Source organism: Misgurnus anguillicaudatus, chromosome 22, assembly GCF_027580225.2.
Source record: "Misgurnus anguillicaudatus chromosome 22, ASM2758022v2, whole genome shotgun sequence".
Lineage (NCBI taxonomy): Eukaryota > Metazoa > Chordata > Actinopteri > Cypriniformes > Cobitidae > Misgurnus > Misgurnus anguillicaudatus.
This window is the reverse complement of record NC_073358.2, coordinates 6,220,006-6,245,694: the sequence shown is the minus strand read 5'-3', so window position 1 is coordinate 6,245,694 and position 25,689 is coordinate 6,220,006. Positions and strand designations below refer to the sequence as shown.

Here is a 25,689-nt window from a genome sequence, read left to right as displayed (position 1 = left end):
GGTATGCACGTGCAAATGGGCCCAGGCCAATAGGGGGCCCGCCCCAGCTTTTAATTAAAACAATTTTTTTTTCAATTTAATTTTTATTTCTGGCTGCAATAAATATATTTTTGTATGCATATCATGTGTAGTGATTTCTTATTTCTCCATAATGTCTAATTTCTTGTTTGCGTTTATTCTTTTTTTTGCACTCCGCGGCTGCTGTAGACTACTACGCTATCATTTTTTTACATGACGCATCGCCACGCCAAAAAAACACAGTGTGAGAGGTTAATATAGCGGCAATCTACATGAACATTAAGGATGGACAATTATAAACATAAAAGTGGGGCCTTAAAGAGAAAAGAGAAGGCATAGAAGTTAGTCACGAGTCAAAAACTACCTTAAACATTTAGTTTTTCTTTACTTAAATCTACCCTTTAAAGTAAAAAAGTAAAGTAAAAATATTTGACTACCTGATTAAAAGTATATGTTGTGTATATGTATAACAGTATAACAGTATATGTATAACAGACCTGCGCAGCAACGGGCAAGGTTGGGGGGGCTTTGGCTTAAGGGGGCCCGTACATTTTTTTTTGCATATGGGCCCGGGACTGACTTGCTATGCCACTAAAGTGAGCACATTATTTTTATTATTTTTATTCTAAGAAATGAGATTCACATGCACTGTTATGACTCTTTGTTAATAGACCCGGGTTGTGATAAAACCAGGCATGGAGTGACTCTGCAGGAGTGGTATGATCCGCTTGATCCCGACCTTGAGGCTCAACTGATCTACCAACATCTCAGGAGTGTCCAACATGTTATGCGGTAATGTGACATTAAAGCTTCTGGTTGCAAAGCTGTTGGAGTTTTTGACTGAATCAATAATAATTTAGCACGAATTGAGATTTATTCTCCAATTTCAGCTCTCAGCGTCTTTGATCAAAGGCAATGATTTCGTCCAGGAATCGTAAAATCAAAATGCTTAAAAATGGGTTATATCTACCGCATTCATCGGATCTTGCTCATCCAACTTACACTCCGTTAAATCCATGTTAGTTATGAACGTGCTTGCAGCGGGATAATATAATTTAACCAGAAACAGCTTATCGTTTCTTTCTGATTGCCTGGTAGTATTTAATATGTGTGTACGACTTCATGAGGCGCTGAAGTGGATGAAATCAGAGTAACGAGAGATAGATTTATAATCAGCATCCTCCGCAGTATTTCTCGTGGTACTCTGATGTCACCTTCTTGTAGGTTCTTGCGGCGCTGCGTAAAGTTGAGTACACTTAAAAAACTCGAATGGTCCTGCGTATGCCTGCGCTTCATACATTTATTGTATATAGCAGGACAATTTATCTCTTACCTCTCAGCGTGAGAAATACAAGGTGTGGCGTGTGAACTGACTGAAATGAGCCCAGGTCATTACATTCAAGGCTTGACTCAAAACATTCGGGGCAAAATCGGCTGGCGATGCCCCTGATGAATAGATCTGTTTTACAAGACTTCAAAAATTTTCCCATAAATGTGTTGTATATCACAAAAAAATGTAAAAATGTTTTTACAGGCAGGGTCACAAATGTGAATTTTGACCATCAGACATTCTTATTTGTCACTGACGCCTATAAAAATACATGTTGTCTGCCACATTTGTCATGTCATTTCTTTTTTGCAGAGATAAGTATTATAAGTTGAGAGAGCAGCGAGGAGCTCAGGAGACGGATTCAACAAGAGGTAGGCCTTGAAAAACCCAAATATTGCCGCTATATTTGCAAACAAATGTAAATGTAACCAGAACCCTATCCATTCTAAACATATATGTACCAAACTGTATGCATGTGGACTTTATTATTATTCAGGGTTCCCACGGGTCCTTGAAATCCTTGAAAGCTTGTGAATCTGGGGGGAAAATTCAAGGCCCTGGGAAGTTTTAAAAATATATATATATACATACTTAGATACAGGTCATTGAAAGTGTTTAAATCTATTTTATGCGAGAGGTTTTATGGAAAAAAAATCCATATTATTCCCTGCGTAGTGTAGGATAATATCATAAAATTTCTAGCCTTTTAAGCACATGTGCTAAACTTTTTGCATAGTTGTGTTTGACACATGAAAATGTCTCGGGTTAGGTATGTAACTGTTGTTCCCTGAGAAGGGAACGAGGCGCTGGGTCTCCCTTGCCATACTTCCTGCATCCCTGTAACGCCGTCTTTGGCAATATGATAGCGATATACTTCCTGGCTCTCGCATCACCCTGTCTTTGTCGTTAAGCCTCACCATTGGTTGAATTTGATATACACATTCAGACGCACTTACCCCTGGAGGCGTCCCCAAAGTGTCACCGCAGTGACGCAGTGCAAGTTCCCTCGAAAGGGAACTGTAACAATGTATCTTAAAAGGTAACACGATGTAACCTTGCTCTCACTTGAAATGTGTCCCCATATTAAGTCCTTGAATTTGAGGCTATTGGACCTGGAAAGTCCTTGAAAGGTCCTTGAATTTGAAGTTAACTAAGGTGTCGGAACATTACTTAGCAAGCTTATTTTAATAACCTATACAATGTTTTGATCTTGCAGGCCAGAGGAAAACAGATGAAGTTACAAAACTCTTCAGCGTTCTTCAAGACCTGTATGATGCACACTTTGCTGTTGAAGAAGAAGAGCGATTGAAGAATAAAAATGTGTTTTTGGAAATAAAAACATAAGCACAAACACTTACGTTTGTAACTAGTTGCATTTTATGTTTTTTACTCACTGACCTCAAACGCAGGCTTCAAAACCTGTGATATTATTTGTAGCACATCGATGAGTGATAATCTAATCTTGTATTCTGAGATAATGTATGAAATTAAAGTGATTTTGGGTTTGGTTTGCATGCATGTTTATAGGACTATGACCACCGCTGTGACCCTTTATTAGTTGAGTGCATTTGGAGTTGTTTGGTATTAAGGTCAGCTAAAGTCCAATGGACTTTTAAGGACAGTGTTAAGGATTATCATTTTATTTCCATTATCAAAATTGGCTGCCAATATTTTGTAGACCAGAACAGCCTTCATGTATATTTGTTTTTATAATGAACTATAATAATTTGCTCTTTTAATCACTATGATTTTATGTGCATTGTGGGAATATAATCCCTTTTTGAGTAAAAATAAGATTTTTAATTTGTCTATAAAGTTTTAATTTAATTTAATTTTTTTTATTCTGTTACATGGTTAATGTAGATATAGGAAATAATTGTTGGGTCTGACTTTACATTGATGTCTCTGTACCTTGTCCTACATATGTTTAAATGTTTTGTCTTGACCTTATAATGTATACTGTAAACAAGTATGCATTTCACAGAACCATTGCATTAATATTTATGTATTATTTTTTTCAAATGGTTATTGTTATAGTATTTCTCCACCAGATGGCACTACAGTATTTACCATTCAAATGCTAAATATGGCCCACAATAAACACAGTAGTCTTTATAAAAGCAAGTCATTCTAAACCAGTTTCACAACATGGTGTATTTTCAAAGGTCTTGAACTTCTGCATAGGACCCTGGGGAACCCAAGAAGATTTTGGGTAGAAGCAATAACAGCTGCCAAATTTGACCCTGTGGGTTCTCCAAGGTTAAAGTAATTTTAAGAGAACACCTTCTGTTGATTTGCTGTGAAAGTGACAGTGTTGTTGTGGTTTCTTTGAGGTTTACTGTATGTTTTAACCATCAGTCGTGGAGTTTAATATTTAAATATTTAACCATTTTTCATATTCATCTTAAGATCACCAAAACAAAATGATTTACCATTGTGTTCTGAACCGCTATGCTTTTCTTTCATTTATATTTTGCATAATCGGCGTTCCCACGGGTCCTTGAAATCCTTGAAAGTTTGTGAATCTGGGGGTAAAAATTCAAGGCGCTGGAAAGTTTTGAAAATATACATAAATAGATACAAGTCATTGAAAGTGCTTGAATCTATTTTATGCAAGATGTTTTCTGGAAATAAATCCATATTATTCCCTGTGTAGATAATATAATAAAAATTATAGACTTTTTAAACACACGTGCAAAACTGTTCGCTTTAAAAGCTTTTTTCTTCTGTATGCCAATGTTGATTCATACCAAAATGCTTTTTTGCAAAGTTGTGTTTGACACATGAAAACGTCTCGGGTTACGTATGTAACTGTTGTTTTTCTGAGAAGGGGAACAAGACGCTGTGTCTCTCTTGCCATACTTAGTGCATCCCTGTAACGCAGTCTTTGACAATATTTCAGATAGCGATTTACTTCCTGGCTCCCGCGTCACCTTGTGTTTGTCGTTAAACCTCACCATTAGTTGAATTTGATATACACATTCAGACGCACTTACCCCTGGAGGCGTCCCCAAAGTGTCACCGCAGTGACGCAGCGCGAGTTCCCTCGCAAAGGAACTGTAACAATGTATCTTAAAAGGTAACACGATGTAACCTTGCTCTCACTTGAAATGTGTCCCCACATTTAGTCCTTGAATTTGAGGGTATAGGACCCTGGAAAGTCCTTGAAAGGTCCTTGAATTTAAAGTTTACTAAGGTGTGGGAATCCTGATAACGTTAAAGCTTCTCCATGCAATGACCAAATTCTAAGTTCAATAAATGATTTACATTACTTGTATTTAGTGTATAAACAATTATTATAGTGACAGAGAATAAAACTAAATCAGGATTATTATACTGTAAATTATGAACTGGCAATGATATTATATACATTTTTATAGTTTTTGAGTTTGCTGTTAGATATCATTATATATGTTTGAGGAAGGGGTGCGTTATGTTTACAATTTAAAGAAAGAATGTGCTTCCTGTTCACACTTCACTTGTCATCTGAAACATCACCAACCCTCCATTGGTCCATTGGTTTATCTCTCTCTTTCTTATACAGTAGTCTGTTTTCTTCTGAGAGAAATGCATTAGTATGTTTCACCGTCTTCTGCACTATTAAAGACAGGAACCATTATTTATGATGCTCAAGAGGAGGTACCAGTTTGGGGGAGGTCCAGTGGCTCTAAGCACAGCTGAGCTCTGTGTTCTGTATTTGGAAAGATCAAAATAATCGTTTTTTTATTGAAATGGGAAGTAAATCCCCAACTGATTCAAATTCGGCACAAGAGATTTAGATTTACATAGATTAATTTTACAACCAATATTTTTTTAGTTACACATTTAGCTACTTCAATTAGGCTAATACGTGAGGGCTTATGGTCTTTTAATAAATCTTTAAATTCACTATTAATACTCACTAATAAGACCTTTATTTTCACATTTCCTTTTTTTGTGTCCCTTTTGAAAGATCCATGATTTAGTACATGTGAAACTGTTTTATTTCATACAGTGATCAATAAAGAAGACCTAATAATATGATGATCCTCTATTTTCTATTCCTCTGTTATCCTCTTACCTATACTGTATAAATACGTAATAATGCAGAATGATATGTTAAGGTCCTAACAAAGTTAGACTATGTTTTGACAATCACACTTATGTTGAAGAGCTAATATATTTATGCCATGACAAAACCGGAAAGGAATCAAAGGGTTAAACAAGCAAAACAGTGTACAGCATACATGTATGACAGGATTTTGATTTTTTTAATATCTAATAATTTTACATTACTGTTTATAGATGTAGATTTTCTAGGCTATTCTAATGTTTAACATGTATATTTGTGTAGATATAACATATATTTAATGTTTCTATGCAATGTAAAGATTCTTTAAATTTCTCAATAAAGCTATTTGTATCTTGAATTAAATTTTACTTTATGCTACAGTGTAAGAAAATACCAAACAAATCAGCGATTTTTTTGAATTATTATTTTTTCCAAACAAATCAGTGATTAAAATTCTGCTCAACTGTTGCAAACGTCATATTTAATAGACACAAATGTAGAACAAACAGCACATATTATTTTGTAGGATTTCATTTATTTAAAATATATCCTAAATAAAAAAGATAGAGTTCTTTTGGCCTCTTCGTTGAAAGAAATTAACTAAATATAGTAAAAAAATTAATAAAGTAGATAAAATCTCCACATTGAGGGAAAGTGTCGAGGACCGGAAGTGCATAAATTCCACAGCAGCTGGATATGCAGTCTTTCAGTTTCCGGTCGCTCACGGGATGTCCATGAATGGGCATAATTGTTTCGTTTCGTTTCGATTTGTGTCCAGAACAGGAGTCATTTTGGTCAACGAAATAAAATGATACCGTATTCATATTTGTTTTTTTTAAACCAAATAAGCAAATAAACGGTACCCACTGCTTAACATGAGAATAAGGGAGTCTCCTGCCCCGGCTGTGAATATGGAAGCGCGTTACCCAAAAACTCCCCCTGCTCCAGGGCTTCGCCACATCCTGTCCCTCATCCCCGGACAAATTCTGCTCCACTGACACACTTCGTGGACGTTTCTTTACCGCAATACGCGGTTGCGCAGAAACGCAATATGCTCGTTTATCTTAAACAGCTTTCCAAAAAATAAACCGGTGTCTGTGAGCATCCCGCCCGCTTCCACTTTTTTACCTCAGCATCCATATTTTTCGCATCTGTGTGTGTGTGAGAGAGAGAAAGGGAGAGAGTGCGCGCGGCTGAAGGGAGTGGCAGACGCTGACAATCTCATGCCGGGAAGCCGACAGAGCCATCCCTGTACTGAACCTCTGAAGCCTGTCGGCTCCGACCTCTTTGTATTTGACAGGATTTGGACTTTATAAGGTAATGGAGCTTTTTGTCTGCTTGTGCCGCTTGACAGGGGTTTGTTAAAACGGTGGTCTCGTGCACGCCGCAGTGACGAGCCAAAACAATAGAGCAGCGAGTCAACGGCGCAATAGTGACCCATCACACCAAACTTCCGTCTGTTTTAGCTTATATACATCACATAAATTATTATTTTTGAACTGTAATTTACTTCTTGTGTTTTAAAATGAGCTAATTTTAGTGCTGTAATGACAGAGTATTGAAAGTGCCGACCTCAGTGGATAATGGGTCTGTTTCATAGATCCTGCTTGAATATTACAAATGACCTTGTTGCTATGTTACTAAGTTATCATTTCGGAAATGTATTTTTCCTTGACACATTCCCCGTCATTTGTGTCGATTTAACAATGGTGTATCTTGTATTGCTACTGTTACAGCCTGATACAATGTGATTTTAATGTCATCCTTTGCCCTAGAGCATCACATTATTGATGGTGCAGATCAGCCAGTATTTTGTGTTTATTAACTTGCAAAGACACCCATGGTGTTCATATTGCAGCTATATTCAACCCTCTATATTTACTGTGCCTATTGTGGTTGTCTTCAGTCCTGCAGGTGTAATGGAGACGGATATTCGTCATCCTCGTATTTAGTGCCTCATCAAGAACCTCGAATAGCTGCGAAACTTGAAGTTTCTCCCGTGGACAAAATGAACGTGCTGAAGTCCACTGGCTTGAAGATCCCTGGCAGGGGTCCTAAACACTCCAGTCCATTGGGACGGACCCCTCCTGGCCCATCAACCAGTCCTGCAGCTCAGAAAGACAGTAAGTCAGCTCTTCTCAGTCTTGTTGGCCATTAAATCCTGATACATTCATCGTATTACCCTTCACTAGGCCCTAAAAAATGTGTAATCTTAATTAATATTTTTTAATCCGAAGTCACTAACAGTGCATTTAAAGATACATTATTAAAAGGACACTTCACTTTTTTTGAAAAATGCTCATTTTCCAGCTCCCCTAGAGTTAAACATTTGATTTTTACTGTTATGGAATCCATTCAGCTGATATCCGGGTCTGGCGGTGCCACTTTTAGCATAGCTTAGCATAATCCATTGAATCTGATTAGACCACCAGCATCGCGCCAAAAAACAACCAAAGAGTTTTGACATTTTTCCTATTCAAAACCTGACTCTTCTGTAGTTACATTGTGTACTAAGACTGACGGAAAATTTTAAGTTGCGATTTTCTAGGCCAGTGGTTCTCAAACTTTTTCAGCGTGTGTCCCCCTTGTGTATGGCGCATTCCTTCGCGGCCCCCCACAGAAAATTTATGACAAAAACAGTTCTAAAACTCAACATTTTAATTAAACAAAACATATTAAATTATACAGAGTAGTGCTGTTTGTTAGTAACCTTATTTTTTTAGGTTTAATTACAGAGAATTCATGATAAATTAATGTAATTTATTAAATTGTCATAAAACTGGGGCCCCCCTGGCACCATCTCGCGGCCCCCAGTTTGAGAATCACTGTTCTAGGCCGATATGGCTAGGAACTGTACTCTCATTTCGGCGTAATAATCAAGGACTTTGCTGGAGTAACATGACTGCATGAGGCGCAGTGATATTACACAATGCCCGAAAATAGTCCCCTGCTATTGAAAGTTACCAAGGGGACTATTTTTGCTGGGGATTGAACCCATGACCTTTGTGCTGCTAACACAATTGAGCTACAGGAACACACATACGGAAATGTAGTATACTGAGCTAAAAATACTGGATAAATATACAATATGCATGTTTCTTATTTAAAGGCATAACTGTAATGCCATGTTTTTTTGATAAGTACTATGGTAGTACCATGGTATATGTTGTATTCATTCCATATACCAAAGTAATATCACATAACATAAAAGAACTGTGGTGCTGCCATGATATAGTTAAGGAAGTTTTTTGTAGTGAAGTAGTGCTGGGCGATATGGCCAAAAAAATTATCACGAAAATGTTTTCCATATCAGTCGATATTGATAATTATCATGATAAATAACAAATCTTTATTCCTGTCAAATTTAAAAGGCAGATTTTTGGTCCTGAATGAAAATTGTAAAAACATGACAGTTAATAATGGTTTTAAACTACTTTTTATTCAGAACATGACGCATACAAATACTAAAATCTTGTTTTAATGTTCAGGCTTCTGTATTAAATGTAAATATATTTGTTATGAAATGAACATTTAAGACACAGAAAGCAGCAGGCTACTGTCACTTTAAGACCCAAGACAGACTGCTTTAAGTTACAATATACTGAGTAACATCCAGCTGTTTATGTTCACTTAAACATGAAAGAAAACTTAGTTCAGTGATCACGCGTGTGTTATACATATACAAGCTATACACGCTGATAAAAAGATGTCAAGAGCGTCACGTTGCTGTGGGAGTGCACACTCATACAGTATATTCACTGTAGTGGTGGATTTGCTGTTTTTCCTCAGTTTCCTGAATTTGTGAATGTCCTCTAAATGTACTTTTAAAGCTGTGTGGACGTGTGCGCGCGCAAGGCGAACGCTGAAAGAAAGTACGGTATACTGTACCTATTTTGTCTGTTGTGTTTCGGGCTTTGACATACCCTGTTTGCACGTCCAACATTACACAAAAGGAAAATGTTAACGCGCATTTGAATTCCGTGATTCCTTCCGCATTATCCGCATGACGAAAATCATTGGTAGGGCTCTACTAATAAATAAATAATTTGCCTCATCTTACTCCACTCCTTCAAGTCTAATTGACACTGTGATTGTAAACCAAGAGCGCGTGCCGCATCCAGAAGTCCTTGCGCAACATTACGCACAGTGCGTAAACATTATTGATCAAGTTATCGTTATTGTTTTATCGGGAAATTTTATATGGGTAAAATTATTGTTATCGAATTATCGCCCAGCACTAGATTGACCGGAGTCAGTTTCTGTTTATACCACATTGTAAAACAATTGCTGTAGTTATGCGGCTGTTTGCCAGTAACATACTGTAGATTTAAATTGATAGTTTATTGGCAACAGTTTGTTCAAAGTTAAATGAACATTAAACCTTAAAAGATGTCTTTACATAATAAAAGTATAACATAACAGCCTCATGCAAACTTTCTGGGAACCAGAAATCCTCATCAACTTTTTTCTTTAGATTTTGGTTCCCAGAATGCTTTGCATAAGGGTGTTATTTTAGTTTTATTCTGTAAATATAAAGATTTGTTAATATTTAATGTTCATTTAAAGGAAAACAAAACCGTTTTTCAATATTTTACAAATTAATACATACCTATCTTTATTCAATGCCTGCACTTTTAATCTTTGTACGGCACCTCCTGAATGTGTTAGCATTTAGCCTAGCCCCATTTATTCCTATGGCTCCAAACAGGGATGAATATATAAGCCACCAAGCACTTCCATGTTTTCCTTATTTAAAGACTGTTACATGAGTAGTTACACGAGTAAGTATGGAGGCACAAAATAAAACTTTTGTTTGGAGCCATAGGAATGAATGGGGCTAAGCTAAATGCTAACATATTCAAGAAGTGCTGTACAAAGATTAAAAGTGCACACATTGAAAAAAGATAGGTATGTATGAATTCATCTAGTTGAAGTAAGAACATAGTAAAATATTGAAAAACGGTGGTGTTTTCCTTTAACTTTAAACAAGCTGTTGCCAGTACATAACCTAAATTTAAATCTACAGTAAGTTACTGGCAAACAGCTGCCAGCAATACTGTAATTTCTACATTCAACATTTTTAACAGTGCACAGTTACCACAGACATTGCTCTGGGCAGATGTGGCTGCTATGAATTGTTGTCAGGAAAGTGCTTTAAAGATTCTATATACAGAAATCACACGATTTTTGTGTGAGTTTTTATTTTATTTTATGCAATGTGCAGAGTTTAAAAGACTGTTTAAGAAAATCATATACAGTAGGGTGCAGATTGATTTCATTCTTGACAGTTTAATTGTGGTTTAATATACTTGTTTATCTCTCAAATCAGAGGACACCGGTGACACAGACACTGGTTACATAAATCACAGTGAGCTAATCCTTGCCTCACTGACGTGGCTTACCTCACATCCAACCACAGACAAACCCGACCTTGTTATTTACATTAGTTTGTATGTCACCCAGAAGGCTGTCAGGGTTCAAACAGACTCTGGAATGTTTTGTTCGTAAAACACACAGGAAGTTCAGTGTTGGAGAGTGAAAAACAGGCAGCGTAGTTGTGTTTCTAGTCAAAATAAAAACTTAAAAAATAGCTATGTGAGTTCAGGATATTTATTTTGTGGTAGTCTGGCCTTTTAGAAACTTTACACCATCATGATAATACTGTTGTAAACCGTTCTCTTAACACTACTCGATTATGTTAACAAGAAAAGCCACTAGGTTTATTTTTAGTTATCTGAGTGTTGTCAGAGACTGTATTCACATTGTATGCGACTAATGTGCTGATTTTAGTTACTTAGGACATTTTGTAATTTTAATTTTATTTATAAAAATAACCAATAAGAGCAAAAAGTTCCTTTTTCTGATTGCAGATCAAAAGTTTAAACATTTATATTGACACGGTTGACATTTTATTGAAGTGGGTTATGCTTCAATATAAAAGTTAAGTAAACAGAAATCATATCATTTACATATTTAAAAAAAGTTTTTGATAAAGAATAGACTTGTTTAAAACCCCTTAACTGTCACTGGTCCCTGGATGGGCCCAGATTGTTTTTTTTATGTTGTAGTTTTCATAATTCATCACCGTTTTGCAAAAATAATGTCGTAGTGACACAGTAGGCCCAATTTATTACATATTTATAACACTAATATCCTACTCTTATGGATAAAATAATATTGACTACCTATATATAATTGGAAATCTCTAAGAATGTAGTTTTCATATTTCAAAACCTTTTTAAATTACAGTTATTTATTAATTTGTGACAATAGTATGCAGCAAACCAATGACACCTAGTGGTTTTTGTTGGTAAAACCACCAAAAGTGTGACAAACTACATTCTTTGTGATTTTAACTTGAAATTTGGATCAAAACTAATCGAGACTTTATTTTTTTTAGCAGGTTAGGTGTGAAAAGATTTTCCTTTTTATTGTTTTCAAATATATATACTTTTACTTATTAAAATAAACTTGAAGTGCTGTAACTATACACTGTAAAAAATTGCTGTAATTGTGCAGCTGGTGCCAAGTAACTTACTGTAGAAGATAAAGACCGAAAATGTTTCATGTTCATTTAATTTTGAACAAACTGTTGCCAGTAAATAACATAAATGTAAAATCTACAGTAAGTTACTGGCAACCAGCTGCCAGTAAAACCGTAATGTCTACAGATTTTTTTTACAGTGTATTTATTTATTTAATATTTAACAACTACAGCCACTTTAGTATAACACTTTAGTGCGTTTTCTTTAAAAAAATACCAAGATTAGGCTTCTAGACCAAAGAATGCCAGTGTTAAATAAATTTTAATGTGCTCATCACTTTTTAACCCCCTTCAAAAAAAGAGCGTGAATGTTAAGGGGTTTCGTTTTTTGACTGAAGACTAAAGGACACCCTTCTTTTTGTGATATTTTATGATAACTTTATTTGAAAAGTAGTAATTTTCCGGTTCTTATTCAGTACAAATCTTGACATCTTGGGTAATAATATATTTGCATTAACTCTGTTTCTTAAAGGGATTTTTTTTTGAAAATATGCTCATTTTTTAGCTCCCCTAGTTAAACATTTGATTTTTACCAAATGGATTTTGGAATCCATTCAGCTGATCTCCGGGTCTGGCAGTACCAATTTTAGCATAGCTTAGCATAATCCATTGAATCTGATTAGACCATTAGCATTTCGCTAAAAAATAACCAAAGAGTTTGGATATTTTTCCTATTTAAAACTTGACTCTTCTGTAGTTACATTGTGTACTAAGACCGACGGAAAATTAAAAGTTGCGGTTTTCTAGGCCGATAGGCTAGGATCTATACACTCATTCCGGCGCAATAATTAAGGACTTTGCTTCCGTAACATGGGTGCAGCAGGCGAAATGATATTATGCAGCGCCCAAAAATAGAAAGTTACCAAGGGGACTATTTTTGGGCCCTGCATAATAATAAAATAATAAATTGGTCTTAGTACACGATGTAACTACAGACGAGTCAAGTTTTAAATAGGAAAAATATCAAAACTTTTTGGCTACTTTTGAGCACAATGCTAATGGTCTAATTAGATTCAATGGATTATGCTAAGCTATGCTAAAAGTGGTAACTCCAGACCCGGAGATCTGCTGAATGGATTCCAAAACTGTAAAAATCAAGTGTGTAACTCTAGGGGAGCTGGAAAATAAGCCTTTATTTTTTAAAAAGTCATTTTAAGGTGTAAAAATATTTCAGATGAATATTGTGATACTAATATTCATAATAATATAAATTATCATTTTTATGTTGCTACCATGCCATGAACCCAAAATAATTCTTTGTTTGCAAATTTAAATTCCCCAATTTAATTAAAAATGTAATTAATAAATCTAGATGGTTCATCATAACCACTAACCAGGATCAATTAATCTCGGGCAAGTTAAGGCAGTGGATCACTTTGTTTTCATAGACCATCTGCTATATTCTCATCTCTCAAATATATTAAGTGGTATTAGCCAGCTTGAAATAAAGATAACCATTTGACATCCTTTTTGTTGTTTTTGTATCGGAGACAATATATGTAAAAAATGGCATTAAACATACACAACAACTGAAAAGTGATTGGTCATTGTAGGCCTACATGATCAGATGACCCCTACCTTTCTAAGTGGGTTTGATTGTCAGAAATTAGGCGTGTAACGTATCATCTCTTACTATATTTTTTTTTAGCTTTCCTCTATTCAAGTTCATAGCACCACTGACCACAAACTGTTAAAATTCTTCTAGTAAACTTAACAATTTTAGAAACCATATTTAGGGTGTTACAGAGTGCCTTCCCCTTTAAAACCAAGACAGAGGAAAGACAGAAGTGTATGTGTGTCTTAAGGGGATGGTAAAAGGCTGAGCTGGGGTCATTGTGTTAGCTTCTGTTCCTGAATGGTGGGATTCAGATGGTGGGGAGGAGTGCCGGCACAATAGTGAAGTGAGCCTTGTGTTCTTCTCTTCTTCCTGCATCACTTCTTTTTCTTTTTTCTCATCGCCGATCTACTGTTACCGTAGCAACCCAGCCACTTGGGCAAGCAATGCAGCACAGTTTCAGCTGAAGGCCTGCAATGGGCCAGGACTTCCTGAATGGGTCCAGTTTTCTGTGACACAGTGTAGTCCACACTTGTGTCCCAGCACACAGACACACTTCCTATGTATATATTTACGGCGCTCAGTGGGCTATATTGCTGCCCTGAGATCTGCTGGACATTTTGGATTTTGTTATTTTGTGTATTTGGTATAATTCAATGTGTTTATGGTTTATGGTTAAAAACATTATTTTCCACGTATCGTACATTTTTGTTGCTCCAGATTCTGAAATGCACGGATTTGAAAAGCTCTATGTCCCTGATTGGCCAGCTAATCTGTACGTTGTGATTGGCCTAAATACTTTTGACGTCAGCCGGAAATGTGACGCTCCTTACCATGTTTGAAAGATTCGGTCACAGTGCAATGCTAACAGGAGTTAACTTACACGCTGTGAGTCCAAAGCAGGAGGAATTATGATAATGTCGGTCTTTACTACATCATCAATCCCAGGAAGTAAACTGTTGCCTACAATCTGTGTGTTTGTTGTAGTCCAAGAAAAGAGATTTCCGTTGGAGACGATAACTTGCGTCATCATTTACTTTGGGATATGTATTGTTAACTTACCCCATTGGCAATTTTTTTTTGCTTGTTTTATGCACAAAATCACTTCAATTTGATATTTTTGGTATAAAAACTAGACTTATTTTCTTGGGTTGTTTTGCGCATCAAGAAAAAGCATCTTAATTTATGAATTTTTAGATATTTTTACAAAACAAGACAAAAATACTAAGAACAATATATTATGTCAGATAGAAAACAGTGATTGTTCCTATATACCTTTTTTAAATCGTACATTATTTTGGCAGATCTGAGGTCCTGCTGTGGCAGGTAGTGTATATTCTTTTGGGGAGCATTAGCCTTGACAAATCCTGTTTTCTATCTTATTTCCAAATGTGTTCCTGAACTTCCTGTAGCGCAATTGTTAGGGCATTGCGTTAGCAACTCAAATGGTCATGGGTTCAGTCCCATGGGAACACGTATACTGATAAAATGTATGTAATGCACTGTAAGTGGCTTTGAATAACAGTGCCTGCCAAACGCATTTGTAAATGCAGTGTCCCCGTCAATAAAACACAGTGGAAGAACCACTGACCAATAACTCAGTTTTATGTACTTGGCAAAACCAAAGATATGCAATGCTCAACATGGCCATTCTGGTGACGGATCTCCCGCTTTCAGTTTAAGAAAAACAATCATCAATTGATAAAGACAGCTGATTCTCTGAAGGAGGAGCTCTATACAGTCATGTGAGGTGCTTGCCAACTTATACATGCGCAGTAGCTAAGGCCTAGTCCACACGGACACGGGTATATTTATAACCGGAGTTTTCCCTAAAAAAAAATCCCGTCCACACATGCTCGGTTTAGATTAAATATCCATCCACACGATAAAGCAAAAGCACGCTATCAAGCGCTGTCAAGAGCATGCCACACCAGCAGGTGGGGATATAACCCAAATGGAATAGGCCTAAAACAACCTCGAAAATGTGTGTTTTATTGCACAATTTGAGCCTAAAGCCTGGAGTATAGTTTGTTTTTTAACGTGTACATGAACGTACGCGGCCTATTGAACGCACAGCCTTGTAAAGCATCATTTATTTGACTCATACATGTACACAGACGTTCGATGCATGTGCATTGCAACAAAATGCAATGTATTTGCTTGGCTACATACCACATTCTTCTGTATGCGCATGCGTGACCTTTGCGTACAAAGTATGCACAGTTACAAAAATCCGGCAATGCGCAGACAGTGTACGCGTACATTCTGAAGACGAAATTTGCATCATGTCCAACGCGGACCCTCGTGCATGCACGAAAACAGAACTATACTTCTACACAGCAAAAAATGACTTTCTTTCTTGGCATTTTTGTCGTCTTTTCTGTAAAAAAATAAAAAAATCCTCAAATTGAACTTTTACCTTAAACACTTAATTTAAAATGTTCTTACTAGGGATGTCAATTTATGCAATTTCCCATATTCGATGATCGTTTAAATTAATGATCAATCAATCGAATACTCGTTAACTGTAAGGGGGCGTGCACACCAAAGCTTTTACGCCCGTGGCCGGCGTATGTTTTCAGTTGTTTCCAATGGAAGCTTTGCGTTTTTCAAATAAGCCAGCAGCTAGCGGTTTTCTTCCGCGCTGAAAACCGGCGCCCGGCGGTTTTTCCGCACTCAGCGCTGAGCACAGAGAGTTGAAAAACTTTCAATTTTGGAAGAAAAGCTCACCTCGTCAATGTCAGTTCTCACGCAGCCGTCCAATCACAGTGGAGGTGGGGCGGGAAAGTATCACAGCAACCAACCGTCTCACAGCTGACGTATCAGAGCTACCAAGCGCTTAGCTGAAGAAAGCTGGCACTTAGCTGAAAAACAGCCGGCATTCGGCTTTGTACAGGCGTTTTCAGCCGCGTTTAAAAGTTTTGGTATACACAACCCCTAATAGTGCAATAAGCCTTTACAGTAGTGGCATATATAGCAAATGACATAAAAGTGTGCGTAAAAATGCCAGCTTCCTCACGTGAATTAAAAAAGGTTTTATTTTGTCTAAATAACATGCTAGTGGGATTGTAAAATGAGTCAATGTAGTTGGTGTTTTGATAAAAATCATCAATTTAATCTCGTAATGAAATATAATGACTAATAGACACAGTATAACTCTGCACAGTCGCATGAAAGTCTGTGCATCCATGACAAAATAAGTTTCATTATCATCAAGTGTTATTTTTCTAGTTGTTCTCCTTGCTTTCCGAGGAGTATAATTACACCGTTTGTTGTAATTATATCCAAGAAGCACACAAAGGGCACTTTTCCCGTTGTCACCTCAGTTAGACCTGTGGCATACTTTCTGCTAAGATGCTTATATTATGGGGATGGCAACCTTCCATTAGAAAACCCACACCACAACAATGTTTAGCGTGTAGCGCCTCAGCCAGTCAATAATGATGATCAATGATATATGTTGCGGGCGTTCAGAGTGTAACGACATTGAAGTTTACATTTTACTTTCTTGTCGGAATTTAAGATAACATTTTAGTTTCTTGCCGGAATTTAAGATAACATTTTAATCTGTTCATTAAAAACGGCTTCTGGTCTCCTTCCCTGTGTATAGCAGCGTTGCTATGCTAATCTTGCAGGCTTCCCTGAAGAGGGTCTTTGCTTTAAGTACCCTAACTGTATTTGCTTTTTCTGTATCGGAACCCTATCAGATCCACTGCGGATACCATTTCGTTGTGTGAGCAGCCAGCCTCGTCTCGCATGATGTTAAAAATCCCAGGTGTGTTTGGCATCGAGCATCATTGTGATCATGGCTAGTTTAACTTCTGTGCGCTTGTTTAATTTTTTTCACTGGCTGTATGTGTTTTTTGCAGGGCCGCACACATGTGGTGGCTTTTTTGACAATCGTTTAGTTTTATTGATTTATTTTTTATCGACAATTAATCTAAGAGGCTGTTTACACTTGGCATTAACATGCGTTTTCGTCGATCGGATCACAAGTGGACGACGTTAATGCCAGGTGTAAACGGTGTTCAAAACGTTTTGAGCTTGTTCACTTTCGACCACTTTCAACCACATCCAGAGGTAGTCGAAACCACTTTTGATCGGATTGCTTTGGAGTTGCGGAACGCACATGTGGTTGAATGCGTTTGAACAGCCACACGCGACCGCCTTCTCTCCGCCCATTTATCTAATCTGAGGTATTAAACACAAGTTTTATGTCTTTTTTGACTTCTGGCGTGAACATACGGTGAACAGCGCTATTTTTAGCCTTTCATTGATAACACTAAAGCGACTGATATCCGTAGTTTAGTTTTGAAAGCTTGTGAAAGTTGCGCGATCCTATTTCATCAATTGCGCTGAAAATTCAGAGAAAGCTCTAACATACACACGTACAAAACACTGTGCAGCATGTTTACTTGCTAAACAACCAGTGGACTCCGACATAATATTAGTTTGCGTCCATATAAACTCATAATTACTCCCGCTCGGGTTTGAATTACAGCGGAGAGACTCGCCCACCGTCTCACAGTCCACCCCCTCACAGTATTCGGCACAGAAGCGGTCGAAAGTGGACAAAAGAGACGGATTTAAATACCAGGTGTAAACGTAATGTGTCTCTCTCGTTCACTTGTGATCCGATCGATAAAAACGCATCTTAATACCAAGTGTAAACAGCCCCTAAGATCAATTATTTGTTAAGATAACTTACCTAGTTCTTACCCCATTGGCAAATTTTTCGCTTGTTTTAAGCACAAATTCACTTAAATTTATTTTTTTTTGCCTAAAAACTAGACTTACTGTATATTCTTAGGTAATTTTCTCATCAATTTTACATGATTTAAGATTTTTTTATATTTGTACTAAAAAAAGTGAGAAAGTAAGTTTTTAAAATCTAGCTTTAGAAACAAAAGTTATGGTGCTGTTGATTTCAGGTTTAATGAAATATTTAGGATAAATGTGTTGTTGAATTGTGGTTTTAACTCACAATTTTTAAAAATCTGTTTGGTAGATAGCATGACTGGGCTGGTTTCTGAGTGCTATGTTTTGAACCCTGCACGCAGTAATCTGAATCCGTGTGCACTAACAAAGCAGTAAAAATGCTTTTTGTGTGGTTCTGTAGAATGTCATTGTAAGTCGTTTGAATAATAGCGTCTGCCGAAAGCTTGATTGTAAATATTGAATGGCATCATGTTTCATCCGACACTATTTGCATTGCAACATCAGTTGTTTATTACACTTTTTAAAAATCATTCCTACACAATTTCCGCCATAAAAACATTTGTTTATATATTTTCATCTAGGCTGGCATTACGCTGTCTGCCTGTGTGGTAAACTACTGACCTCAGTCACACACAAAACAGACAGTCTGTCGGCCCTTTTCTAGAAAAAACAGCTTGGGATTGTTACTCGTTGTTCACTAAACAACATCAAATTACATAAGTATGTTTTTTTTACAGATAAGGAACCTAGAATTTGTTTCATATCAGAGATCCTTAAGCTTTAGTCAAAAGAACATGCTGGAGCAATTGAGAGACAAAAGCAGTCATTATTCCCCTCCCCCTAGCCAGATTGCATCCCGGCATCAGTACCACAATACACACACACACACACAGGCAGATGTACGACAGGATCTCGGTGTACATGATAATTGATCTTTCACTCGCACATCCTAACTGCATCTCTTAGGTTCATAAACTCTGTATCATGGCAAAACCCACTGACCCAGATTTGCTAAGAAAAAGTGCAGCGCAGTCTCGCATACAGGCAGCTGTGGCATCCAGACATAAGCGAAATGATGAAAAGACATTCAGACGCTGTGTGTTGTTTATTGATGCATGTAACAAGTGCTGGCAACATATGCTGATATAATGAACACTGATTATTCATGGCTGCAAAAAGTTAAATTGTATGCATTTGTCATTGACACCTGTTTGTTTAATTTTTCTTAAATATGAAACGCACAGGTGATGAATTTTGGGTGAAGGATTTATATCAATATTTTTTCTCGATAACGTTTGCTGGTTTTGTTGGTGGACTTGATCAGTTCTTGGAGGTTAAAGGGACACTCCACTTTTTTGAAAATATGCTCATTTTGCAGCTCCCCTAGAGTTAAACATTTGATTTTTATCGTTTTGGAATTCATTCAGCCGATCTCTGGGTTTGGCGGTACCACTTTTAGCATAGCTTAGCACAGTGCTTCTCAAATAGTGGGGCGGGACCCCCAGGGGGGGCTCGAAGCGACACCAGGGGGGGCGCGCGAGACCCCGGGGAAAATACTTTTTCAGGAAGTGATTTTTTGCACCTTCACTTAAAGACATTACACCCCATACACGCTGATAAACCGCTTGAGTTTTTTATTATTATTTATTTTATATATATTATTATATTTAATTTAATTATTCAGTATCAAATGGTCAAAAAATATACTGTAAATAAGGATTGATTTTTTTTATTTCAGGCAAATTGATGCATTTTAAGTCTTTTCTGTTACAGACTAAAAAACAATGTTAATAAAGTTATTCTTTGTTGTAAGTTGATTGATATTTCTTTTTTTGTGTTTTCTTTAATGTTAATAAGGATACAATGCTTTGCAGATGTGTCATTTTATAGACAAATTATACTATTTACAGTCGCGGCGGAGAGTTGGGGGGGGCGCGAAATGTTTACTTCTTCCTAGGGGGGGGCGTGACAAAAAAATAATTGAGAATCACTGGCTTAGCAAAATCCATTGAATCTGATTAAACCATTAGCATCGCGCTCAGAAATGAAAAAAAAAAATCGATTCATATTTAAAACTTGACTCTTCTGTAATTACATTGTGTACTAAGAGCAACGGAAAATTAAAAGTTGTGATTTTCTAGGGCGATATTTATAATCAAGGACTTTGCTGCCGTACCGTATGAAGCAATGATATTACGCAGTGCCCGAAAATAGTCCCCTGCTATTGAAGGTTACCAAGGGGACTGTTTTCAGGCATTGCGTAATATCATTGCGCCTCCTGCAGCCATGTTACGGCAGTAAAGTCCTTGATTATTATGCCGGAATGAGAGTATAGTTCCTAGCCACATCGGCCTAGAAAATTGCATCTTTTAATTTTCCGTCGGTCTTAGTACACGATGTAACTACAGATGAGTCCATTTTTTAAATAGGAAAATATCCAAACTCTTTGGTCATTTTTGACCGCGATGCTAATGGTTAAATCAGATTCAATGGATTGTGCTAATGCCAAGTTCAGACAGCACAATTTTGGCTCTGATTTTGACTTGCAGACAGGTTATGAGAAATCACAGACAAATGCCCAAAATCCCAGGCAAATCGATGCTTGTGTACGCGAATGACAGTCACACAGTGTGAATTATCAAAGACGTGATCGACGATTCAAAATCATGCGTGTGAAATGTGTTTTGACTGAAAATAACATTGGCGATAACCTACAGCCAATGAGATAGCAACATACAGGGCAGCTGGAAGTTCGGGAAGGAGTCTCTCCAACCATTTCCTCCTTCATAATATTTATTTCTTTTTCTTCTTTCTGCTGCAATTTGTATGGTAAGCTTCTTGCGGGCTACCATTTTTAATAATAATCCCAGTCTCACGTGAGAACTCCGGTCTTGCACGCGTGATCTCGCGTTGTTTCCGCATCACTTCTCGCGTGCGTTTGGTTGCCTCTACCTCTAGGGGAGCTGGAAAAAAAGCTTTTTTTTTCAAAAGTGGAGTGTAGCTTTAAAGAATTAGTCCACCACAAGTCTTTACTGGTCATTTACTTATCCCCTTTCATCCAAGACGTTCATGTCTTTCTTTCTTCAGGTGAACACAATCAGAGTTATAATAAGTAATATTCTGGCTCTTCTTTGCTTGACCATTCAATGCATTCAATCTATACGTTTTTTATATTAGTATCTTTGTTTCTGGGATCATACCTCTGACCTGTGGGTTGTTAACACAGGTTTCTACCTATTACAAAATATAAATACAATTGAAAACACTTAATCCTAAAACAAGTCGAATATTTGTCGCTAGTAGGGACACAAGGATAACAATAATAATTTTTAATAAATCTAAAAAAAAAACACAACTGCAATTACAGTAGGTTTGTTGTATTTTGTTGACATTAGTAAGCAAACTGAACACATTCCTTCTGTCTTTCCTCAGGTTGCCCCTACAAGCAGACCACTCCTACCCCTAGCAGCAACACCTCGGACAAGTCCAGCTCTAAAGCATCCGAGGTGGGCGATGAGGTCGCTGGGGATTTTGTGCTTGGTGAACGCGTCTGGGTGAACGGAGTCAAGCTGGGAGTCATCGCCTATCTCGGGGAGACACAGTTTTCTCCAGGACAGTGGGCAGGAGTGGTGCTAAACGACCTGGTTGGGAAGAACGATGGCTCGGTCAACGGGGTGCGTTATTTCGAGTGCCAGCCGTTGCAAGGCATCTTTACCAGGCCATCCAAGCTGACACGGCAACCCATCGGAGACGGAGGTGACGAGTTACAGCAAAACGCACAGCTGCAGGGTGGTGCCGGAGCATCCGGTCAGCGCGTGGTTATGCCGCTCAGAGAAGGCATGCTCAACAGCTCTGTCAAGACAGGCAACGAGTCTGGATCCAACATGTCTGACAGTGGATCTGTAAAGAAAGGCGGAGAGAAGGACCTTAAGGTTGGGGATCGAGTGCTGGTGAGTTATGGATCAAGAGAAGGACAAACAAGTTTGTTTTAGGGATAAATCGGAATTCCAGAGCTCAAAGTTATGTTTTCTAAGCTATTCTCCCTGTTTGTAGCAGGTATCAATAGTCATGCTGTCCATGGGTTTTTTATACAAAAATGGGAAGAAACCATCAGGAGGTAGAATCATGAGCGTTTCCAAAAGGTTAATAACTGGATTTGGTAGTGATAAGTGGCTTTTATTATTTATAAGAGTTTAGTTTGAAGCATATAAGTATCAAGATTTGTTTTCTGCATCACTATAACTTGTTTGGTAGAGCTTGGTGCTAGCAACGCAGAGTTCATGGGTTTGATTTCCATGGAATGGACATACCCAATAAAGCGATACTCAAGCCAGATATCAAAACTACCCCATGATGTACCCATCCCCAAGCAATCCGAGAAACACCTCCATCTTTTAGAGTTATTTTAGTAAATGTCCTCGCTTTTCAAAACTTATAATGTAAGACAGGGATCAGGGTACAACTTCTGACTTTGAAGCCCAAAAAAGTGCATTTATCCCTCACAGAAGTAATCCTCATGGCACCAAGTGGTTAACAAAGGTCTTTTGCAGGTAATCAATGCAATATTGTAAGAAAAAAAATCTATATTTTAAACTTGATGAATGCACTTTTTGGGGTTTAAAGTCAGAAGTTGTTTCCTGATTGCCGTTTTCTATTATTAAAAAGCTTGGAAGAGCAAGGACATTTTACTAAAATAACTCCAAATGTGTTTGTCTGAAAGATGATGGATATGTATCACAAATTGCTTGACGGTGCTGTAGTCCGAACTAATGCCTGATTTATAGTCGTGCGTAGGCTATCCGTAGCCTGTGCGTAGCTCTGCGTAGCCTGACGTGCACCTTGCAAAAATTTTAACAGTGCGTCAGTTCTACGCGGACCGCAAGCGCTGTGATTGGTCCACTAGAACCCCTCCCGTCAGGTAAAAAAACTGCGTCATAGGTATTTCCGTTTGCGACGGTGAAAACAAAGATGAGCCAAGTTGAGGAGTGATTTAACTCAAACTGCAACAAAAGTCGCTGTTTATTTACTTCCATCATTGCTGGTCTTCTTAAATCATACACAACAAGTTGCTGTTTCTTCTTCGTTTGTCCGTTAACTTGCCAAAGTTCTGCTTCTCTGACGGTCGCGCTGCTACTGTGGTTACATGCATGGATACTGCCTACCAGCGGTTTGGGTGTGTGTTTGCACGTCGACGCGGAGGACGACGCAAAAGTATAAATGAAAACCGACGCGGAACCTACGCCGTAGGACCTACGCACGACTATAACGAGCCCTTAAGCCTGGTTATGCAAGACTGATGTGTAGCTTCCAGTTCCCTTTCTTGTGTTAAAGGTATACTAGATGCTGTGGGCTTGACCATACGGTTGATTAGCTTTGGGTCAAATTGCTTTCCATTTAGTATAGCGCAGCCTTAAAGCTTCTCAAGCAGTCAATATTCTTAATCAAATGGGATTACCACTCCATAAACCATCAGCCATTGATCTCAGCTATCTTCTTGACTGTATGCTTCAATCCCAGTTGACATCAGATTGGCTTTTCCAGTGATGAGCATATCAGGGAGGATGCCTGCTTATACACGCGCAAACATCGATTTGTATTGAGTTTATTTCTGCTAGTGAACTGTCTCTTAAATAGTCTATCTACGTATATAGTCCAGAGCTATGATGAGGTGAATACTTGGTGTATATAAATGGCAATTTGATTAATTCAGTCAATCCTGCCTGTAGATTTATATACTCAACAGTGATTTAAATCTCTCATGTTGGCATAATGCAGGATGGGATTCTTCTAAACTGCACTGGAAATATATTTTTCCCTTGCTAAGTTCCCCACATTATGAATCCCCAAGAATGGTTTTATATTAACATGACAGTGCTTTACCGCACTGAAGGATCTTTCAATGTCATGTAGAGACACACTTGCTTTTTCACTGTTGTGCTTCTGTGCCATATAATGGTTCAGTATATGCACATAAAAGTGAGTAGTTATTGTTATATGTTGAATTAGAAATGCATCATCAATATACCAGTTGCCAATATTTACTGGCTGATCAATTTAAAGAGCCACACAGATCCAAAATCGAAACTAACCTTTATTGCAGTGTGTCGTGTAGCTGTCCATCAATGTAAACAACGTGTAAAGTAGTTGAACCAAAAAGTGCACGATTAATAAAGTTATTGGCTTCTAAAGCAGAGAGTCGACTCTGAATCGCTGAAACGAGTCGTTATAGGGAGTGAGTCTTCTTCCTGATATTATCCACGTCACACAAACTTATCCACGTCACATGAGATACTAATCTCCGCCTACAGCCTTGCCTGCGGGAGAAACGAAAACTATGACCCGCCCAGTCACAGCTAGCTAGTGTGTGAGTGTAAACATCAGCTCACGCTGTTTTCAGCTTTTGTTGTTTTCACTACCAAAGGAGACTTTTTCAAGGAGGGATATTCTAAACGTGTCTGGCTGTGAAGAATCAGTGGTTGAAATGAATTTTTAATGGAGGGATTTAGACGTTTGGCAATGAAAGATGGTTCAGTACCCACTTTATTTGGAACAACATGCGTCTCCTAACCACAACCTGTAAGTATGATTATAGCTACATACTTGCTTAAATGAGTGTAAAATGTCTATAGTTGTTTTTATTGCTTGGATTAATGATGAATGATATCGTTGTTTAAACTCTAACTTATATACTGTCAGAGCCACGATAGCAAGCAGTTTTGGTATGACCCGGTTAGTTTAGATAAATGCTTAAATGAGTGTAAAATTGTTAGTTTCAATCGTCGTTTGTATTGTTTGGATTAATGATGAATGATGTTGTGTGTTTAAACTGTTAATTTACTGTCAGAGAGTCACGTAAGCAAACGGCTAACGCATGCTTATTTACGGTTTTGCTATGACCCGGTTAGTTTTGATAAATGCTTAAATGAGTGTAAAATGTTAGTTTCAATCGTTGTTTTTATTGCTTGGATTAATGATGAATGATGTGTATTGATGTTGACAATGTCTTTTCAGTAAATCATGTTAGCACGAGGTCAATACATGTTGCACTGTTGTTGGTCTGTGCCACCGATCTGTGGTCTGTGAGACTGATCTCTGATCTGTGCATTGTGTGCAAAGACACTGTGTCAGTTGACCAATCAGAGCAGAGTAGGCTACTGAAAGGTGGGGTTTAGGCAGGCTGAGTCGTTGAATGGCTTCACACGAATCGTTTGGGGATCTCTGAGAAATGGGGTAATTTTAAATTTATATTTTGAGAAAATTACAGTGTTTTTTGACCTTGCATGCATTTAAACCTGTTGACCGGGACTTATAAATAGTGATAGGATGCTTAAAATTGTCATCTTACTGGCTCTTTAAAACAGGACAATATAACAAACTGATATTTATTAACGACTGCGTTTTTCTCTAGGTGAAATAATTAAATAGTTGCCAAAACTTAATGAAGTCTGTACGAAATATAGTTTGTCAGAAAT

General features: G+C 37.6%; 2 protein-coding genes across 5 annotated transcripts in view; both read left to right on the top strand.

Moving 5' to 3' along the window:
• Positions 1 to 4,619, top strand: part of rasa4 (RAS p21 protein activator 4) — a 56,558-nt gene extending 51,939 nt beyond the window's left edge. The window contains exons 19-21 of the mRNA XM_055200540.2: positions 690 to 810; positions 1,661 to 1,719; positions 2,565 to 4,619. Of these exons, the coding sequence (XP_055056515.2) occupies positions 690 to 810; positions 1,661 to 1,719; positions 2,565 to 2,692 (308 nt within the window). The 3' untranslated portion in view covers positions 2,693 to 4,619. The remainder of the gene's footprint in view (positions 1 to 689; positions 811 to 1,660; positions 1,720 to 2,564) is intronic.
• A 1,499-nt stretch (positions 4,620 to 6,118) lies between these two features.
• The window catches only part of clip2 (CAP-GLY domain containing linker protein 2), a 52,389-nt gene continuing 32,818 nt past the window's right edge, over positions 6,119 to 25,689 (top strand). Inside the window, exons 1-3 of one of the 4 annotated variants that reach the window (XM_073861196.1) lie at positions 6,119 to 6,716; positions 7,306 to 7,522; positions 21,650 to 22,167. In XM_073861196.1, coding sequence (XP_073717297.1) covers positions 7,408 to 7,522; positions 21,650 to 22,167 — 633 coding nt within the window. In that variant the 5' untranslated portion in view covers positions 6,119 to 6,716; positions 7,306 to 7,407. The remainder of the gene's footprint in view (positions 6,717 to 7,305; positions 7,523 to 21,649; positions 22,168 to 25,689) is intronic. The other 3 variants (XM_073861195.1, XM_073861198.1, XM_073861197.1) reach the window with 3 other exon arrangements.